Source organism: Terrapene carolina, unplaced genomic scaffold (genome assembly GCF_002925995.2).
Source record: "Terrapene carolina triunguis isolate 2854851 unplaced genomic scaffold, T_m_triunguis-2.0 Scaffold838, whole genome shotgun sequence".
NCBI lineage: Eukaryota > Metazoa > Chordata > Testudines > Emydidae > Terrapene > Terrapene triunguis.
Genome location: NW_020665189.1, coordinates 4,321,377 through 4,327,846, shown reverse-complemented (window position 1 = coordinate 4,327,846; position 6,470 = coordinate 4,321,377). Strand labels below are relative to the sequence as shown.

The 6,470-nt window shown below is 56.7% G+C and overlaps 1 protein-coding gene across 1 annotated transcript in view; it reads left to right on the top strand.

The window, feature by feature from the left end:
- The first annotated feature begins 723 nt into the window (after nucleotides 1-723).
- Nucleotides 724-6,470, top strand: part of SLC4A9 (solute carrier family 4 member 9) — a 58,297-nt gene continuing 52,550 nt past the window's right edge. The window contains exons 1-3 of the mRNA XM_026660841.1: nucleotides 724-1,019; nucleotides 4,135-4,295; nucleotides 4,825-4,974. Coding sequence (XP_026516626.1) covers nucleotides 724-1,019; nucleotides 4,135-4,295; nucleotides 4,825-4,974 — 607 coding nt within the window. The remainder of the gene's footprint in view (nucleotides 1,020-4,134; nucleotides 4,296-4,824; nucleotides 4,975-6,470) is intronic.

The following is a 6,470-nucleotide window of genomic DNA, read 5'->3' as shown; positions in this document are numbered from 1 at the left end:
AAAAAAAAAAAAAAAAAAAAAAGCCGCGATCGCGATCTGCGGCGGCAATTCGACAGGAGGTCCTTCACTCCCAGGCGGAGTGAGGGACCGTCCGCCAAATTGCCGCCGAATACCTGGAACTGCCGCCCCTGTCCGGAACGGCCGCCCCAAGCACCTGCTTGAGAAGCTGGTGCCTGGAGCCGGCCCTGGCGAAGGGACTGGAAGGAAGGAAAGAAGGAAGGGTAGAGGTAAGAGAAGGGAGACAAAATAAGTTGGGGGGGCTATATTAGGAGTTTCATTCCCAACAGGGTTCGGTTCAGGGGGTTCTGGGTAATTGGAGACGTCTGCTGAGCCGAACTCCTTCAGGGTCCTAACCTCTCCCCCCGTCAGGCTGTCGACGCCCTGACCCCCCCAGCTCAGACTGCAGCACGTCCGGAGCAGGCTGATGTTTCCAATACGGTACGATGGTAAACAAGTGTTTTGCAGGCAGCATGGGGCGGCAGGAGCAAGCCGGGGCTGGTGCTTGCAAAGCTGGCCTCCTTATTTTGATAACGCTGTTTGGGGCTGGGCTCCCAGGTGTTGGGCTGTGTCCGGCCTAAACAGGCTCAGGGCTTTTATAAAGGCAAAATGCCTAGAATCGCCTGAGTTACTGCTCAGCCTGGGGCTTGGAGGGAACCCAGGGCGCTGGCAAGGGAGTTGTCCAGGGACGGCCAGCGGCATTTGAGGCAGCAGGAACCTGACACAATGAAAGTGCAGGTGAGTGAGGATGTTCTCGCTTACGTGGAGGCAGATGCTGTTCCGGAGGCTCAGAGCAGCACCAACCCGGCGGGCCCAGATGGGCCCCAGAGCAGAAACTCCGTGGTTATCTGCCAGGCAGTTGGCCGAAGCATCTTCACCTCCAGCATCTCCTCAGCTGCTGGGCGAGTTGGCTTCCTGCTGCAGAAGGAGGAGGGAAAGGAAGCAAGCTGCCCGGTGCTGTTCATACAGCTCAATGAGCTGTTCAGCACCCCTGACGGCCTGCAGTGGAAGCAGACAGCCAGGTAAGCACTCGGGTGCAAGAGCTAGCCCAGAGAGAGGCGCATCGGAGACCATGTAACAGGGTGGTCTGCCCCTTTAAGGGGACGAGGCCAACCTGCCCTGTCCATTAATCATGGGTGGCTGAGGGAGAGTGGCAGCCCCAGGCTGTCAGGGAGGAAGGGGCAGCAGTAGCAGCAGGAGGAGGAGGAGGAAGGTCTTCGGTGGGAGGGGAGGCAGTGGAAACCTGCTGTAGAAAGAGGGCCTTCAGGGAGGCAGTGCTCAGGGAAAAGAGCAAGGAAGAGGCCTGCAGGAGGCCCTGGAGCAGGAGGGACTGAGAGGTGAAGGGAGCTGTAGCCCAGGGCGGGCTGAGGAACCACGTTGGTGCTTTGCCTATGTTGGGAAATAAAGCTGCCTGGAAAGAGACTCTGGCTGTGGGCGTGTGTCCTTCGTGGGCTGGGGACAGGCCAGCACTTTGCAGACCACCAGTCCAATATAGGAACATACGGCTTGCCAAAGCAGAGCAGAGCAATGCCCCAGGAAGTCTAGTCTGCTGCTGCTGATGGAGATCAATGCAGGGGGTTACAGAAAAAGATCTAAAATAGCCATGATGCTCCTTGTGGCGAAATACTATCTCACTGCGGGGAGGGGAGAATTCTTCCTGGCCTCAGCTGGAAATATGCTTCCACCCTGACACATGAGGATTACTCCTAGGTATCCTAGCTTGAAATCAGAGATGTTAGATTCCATCTAGTCCGTCATCTGAGGACCAATGTGCAGGTTTTTCCTCACAGGGCCTCCACCAACACAGTTTCAAATGACTCAACTTATTTGAAACTGAAAAGGCCACTTGCCCCAGCCATGTTGAGAGGCAGCAATTCCGGAGTTTGTACGTTGTCGAGCAATGTATTGCCTTCTCTTTCCTTTTCTGCCTTCACTTTATATTTGTTGCCTTTCAAATCCATTGAGCAACCTTTGTCTGTGTGGTTTGGGTCATTCTCTGGGTCCCAGTTTCGAAAAGCCACTGATGGGATCATGCCGGTGTGTCACATGCAAGCTAAGCCTGAAGCCCACTGGCATGAGTGTTTTTGTGGTGACACAAAAAATGCCAAGTGGGTGAATAACACTGAGGGTGGTGCGATCAGCTATTGTTCAGGGGTGGCGGTAGCCAAGGAAAAAGTAAAATATTCTGCAGAGCAAAACGCACGGGGCACATATAATGAGCTGCAAAGGGCACATTTCCTTTTTTTGCTGTTGTTAGGGGGAGATGGCTCATTTAAACAAATGGGTCTGACAGACGCTTTACTACCAACTAGGCTGTCACTGGCACATACCCGTGTCTGTCATCCCTCGCTGGAAACAATGCAATGGTCAGGTGCTAGGACAGCTCCTGAAAAGGGCAGTTACGCCATCAGACTGACAGGCCATGAAGAGGAGTTTAGTGGCAGCATGTTGTGCGGATTGAAAGGGGTGATGCGTGGGAGACCAGCCGGAAGGATGCTGCAGTGAGGATGGGAAGGAGAGATCTGGCTTTGATGCTGAGGAGGAAGAAGCGGCAGGATTTGGAAATGGCCCTGATGAGTGGGGCAAGGAAAGGAAGGAGTCGCAAATAGCCCTGAGATTGTGGGCCGGAGTGACTGGGAGGCGTGGGGGGGTGAGACTGGCAGGGACAGAGAAGGAGGGAAGGAGTGTGTTTGGGAGGGGAGGAAAGGGAAGGAGCTCAGTTCAGGTGATCATCCAGGAGGAGATGTCGGAGCCACAGGCTGAGGTGGGTGGAGGGAAGGAGAAAGTTTAATGGCGGAGGGACAGACCTGCAAGTCATCAGTGCAGAGATAACTGAACTCCTGGATTGTCACCAGCATGGATCCCTTAACTTCCAGGGGCCAAGTTCAGAGGGGATCTGTGAGTATCTGGGGGATGTCTGAAGGAGTCTGAACTGGAGTCATGTACTTATTGAGGGGGTGGGGGAAGGGGTACGCTGCCCCATCGGAAACTCATCTCTGAATCTGGGCCTTAGTCTGGTAAACTTGGACCAGTGCTCCAAGAATGGGGGGTCTCTTTCCTGAGGGTACAAAACTGCTGCTGCTGCTGGACTGATCCTCCTCAGCGCCTGGAGCCTGGAACACAGGCTCCGGAGGTTATGGGGCTGCAGGTTTTTCTACATTCAAAAACCAATGAGAGGATCCCCAAAGCCTGGCCGATGCTGCCACACTCATCTGGAGAAGTTCACCTTATACCTGAGTCCCGGGCTGGGCCAGACTCTCAGAACAGCTCAGGGCTTTCCTCTGCTGGATACACCGTCTCCAGGGCCCCCTGCACTGTGCATTAGCCAGGGAGGTCAGGGCCTGTGACTTCAGGGGAATGACTTGGCACTGTTCCCTCTGCAGATCACTGTCACGCTGTTCTCATTTTGCAGCCTAAGCCGGCATTTGTTAGAGCAGCTTTCCAGATTGGCCTTAATACAAAGGAAGCCTCTGTGTGCTGTCGGAGTTTGAATGTTTGGAATCTGGCAGCATGCGTGGGCATTGCGTGGCGTTCCCAGCAGGCATGCTGGGACTCCCCCAAAGGGCACTTAGAGGGCACGGTGCCCTCCTGTCCTGCTGAAGAAGGGACAGATAATACCTGTGTTTACAAGAGAAAAGCTAAGTTCAGCGCTGTGGAGAGGTGCCTGGCTAACAGCCCTGGAGCCAGCTCTGCTCTGTCCACAGTACAAGCAGCGTCTCTGCTCTGATCTGGAGGCACTTCCCTTTTGGTATGAGGCTAGTTCAGTGCCCATGGCCCAGCCAATCCTTGGCTTCCCTCCTGAGGCTCTGCCATTATCGACCCCCGAGCCATCCCGCCCCCAGGAAAGACCTGTGTGTGACTCAGCCTCTGATGACTTGGTGCCCTGCCCCTCCGTGCTGGCCTCTCGGGGCTCTGATGGCTGCTTCAATTGGTCCTGCAGAATAATCTCTTTGGTCATTTCCCGCGTGTGAGTTGTGTGAATGGGACCCCGTAGCTGACAGCTCATCTTCTTCCTGCACCCTACCCCGACAGAGCCACGCACTCCCGCTCTGGGAATCCTGCTGTGCTCGTGTGCAGATGCGTCTGGCTCAACCCTTCGAGCTCCGCTGATGGCCTTCTGGCTTTCTCTTTTCACAGGTGGATTAAGTTTGAGGAGAAGGTGGAAGATGGAGGAGAGCGATGGAGCAAACCCCACATCACAGCCCTTTCCTTACACAGTCTATTCGAGCTAAGGACATGCATCAAGAAAGGGACGGTCCTGCTGGATTTAGATGCTCACAGTTTGAAGCAAATAGTGGGTAGGTGGATAATGTGGGAAGGTCGCCTCCCTGGGCCGTACCCTTCCCTGGCCACAGGTCGGGCTCCTGGGAGCGCCTTTAATGAAAGCACTGACACCTGCTAGTAAGGTGCATCCCTGGTGGGCTTTATTTGGATTTGCACTGCAGCAGTACCGGAGAGCTGAGCCCCATTGCACATTGTAAGGAACAGGCCCTGCTCCAAAGAGCTTTCCATTTCAGTAGACAGGCCAGGCCAAGCATTGAGGATTATTGTCCAGAGAGGGAGCTGCCTGACACCGCTGTGCTCACCTAGCCCCCAGTGCAGACCCCGCTATGGCGATGAAAGACTGCTTCCTGCGACGTAGCTACTGTGCTTCAAGGCGATGACGTCTCGGCACCGACGGAAAACCCCTTCTGTCAGCATGGGCTGCGCCTGTGCTCCGGGGCTGTGCCGGTGACATTGCTGTACTAGTCCAGGCTCCAGAGTGTAGATGCAGCCTGCGTGTGGCTGAAGCTAGCAATGCTTTGATGCTTTCATTTTGTGTTCAAGAGAAGGTGATTGCCACCCAGATCGATGCTCACGCCCTGAGGCCGGAGGTGAGAAAGAAGCTCATGTCTGTGCTGCTCCGCACCCCCCAGCACCACACCACCAAGTCCCAGCTGAGGAGAGTGGCTGAGCTTGGTGCAGCCTGCTGCAGGGGTGAGTGTTGTCTGGGCTATCACCCTCACTTAGGGTGACCAGATGAGAGATGTGAAATATCGGGACGCGGGGAGGTAGGGGTGGGGGTGGGGGTGGTGGCGGAGAAAAAAAACCAAAAAACAAAGAGCCGGCGGCGGAGGAAAAAGCAAAAAGCAAAAAAAAAGAGTCACCGGAGCATAGGAAAAATTGTGGGGACTGAGCACCCACCGGCAGCTCCACGCCCCATCCCCCCCACCAGCTCACCTCCGCTCCGCCTCCACCTCCCCTGAGCTGGGTGCCACGTCCTGCTTCTCCCCCCTCCCTCCAGCGCTTGTGCCGCCATACAGCTGATTAGCGCAAGCCTGGGAGGGAGGGGTGAGGAGGAGGAATGCCGCGTGCTTGGGGAAGAGGCGGGGCCAGGGCGGGGATTTGGGGAGGGATCCAATGGGCCAGTGAGGGGGCGGGGCTGGGGGCGGGACAAGGGCAGGAATGTGGGGAGGGATCCAATGGGGGAGGGAGGGGGCGGAGTCGGAGCGGGGCTGGGGCAGAGTTGGGGCGGGGGGGGCACGAGCCCCCTCCACCTGTGCGCCGGGGGGCAAAATATCGGGACAATTTGTGTCCCAACTGAACATCAGTTGGGACGCAGGACAAACAAGTAAATATTGGGACAGTCCTGATACAATCGGGACATCTGGTCACCCTACCCTCACTTTCCCTTTTCCCTGTGTAGCTAGATCACGTGGTCCCTAGCTCCAGGCTGCAATCGGACAGGACCCTGGGCTTGTAAAACACCTGGGTTAATATCGTCCAGCATGAATCTTCTGAAGAGGGACGAGGAGAGATGCAGGGAGCACCTCTCTGCCTGAGGACAGGCCCCCAAACAGCGACTCCCAGGGACTTGTTCAAGGCTGTCTGAGGATGTCCCAGATCCAGAGCACAACCTAGCACAAGCCAGACTGCCTGGCTGGCAGCAGCGGCAGCTCCAGGCACCAGCGCTCCAAGCTTGCCTGCGGGAGGTCCGCTGGTCCCACGGATTCGGCGGCAATTTGGCAGCGGGTATGCCGAAGCCGCAGGACCGGCGGACCTCCCGCAGGCATGCCGCCGAATCTGCGGGACCGGGGACCTCCCACAGGCATGTCGCCGAAGGCAGCCTGCCTGCCGTGCTTGGGGCGGCAAAAAAGCTAGAGCCGCCCCTGGCTGGCAGCCTTCTCTTTGGGAGGCTCAGGCCTGGAAGAGCACGGGAGGCTAAAGGTCAGGCCAAGGCATTTGCAGAGCCAAGGAAGGGCCCCTGGTGGAAAAGCCAGGGAGGGGATGCAGAGCTAGGTGATGTTTCTAGGCCTGGAATAGCAGGCGGGGAGGTGCATTAGCAGAGCCTGGTAGGGGCCCAGAACTAGCATAAGGGGTTGAGGTACTGTCAGGGCCGGCTCTAGGCACCAGCCAAACAAGCTGGTGCTTGGGGCGGCACATTTTTAGGGGCGGCATGGCCGGCGCCAGAATGCCGCCCCTAAAAATGTGCC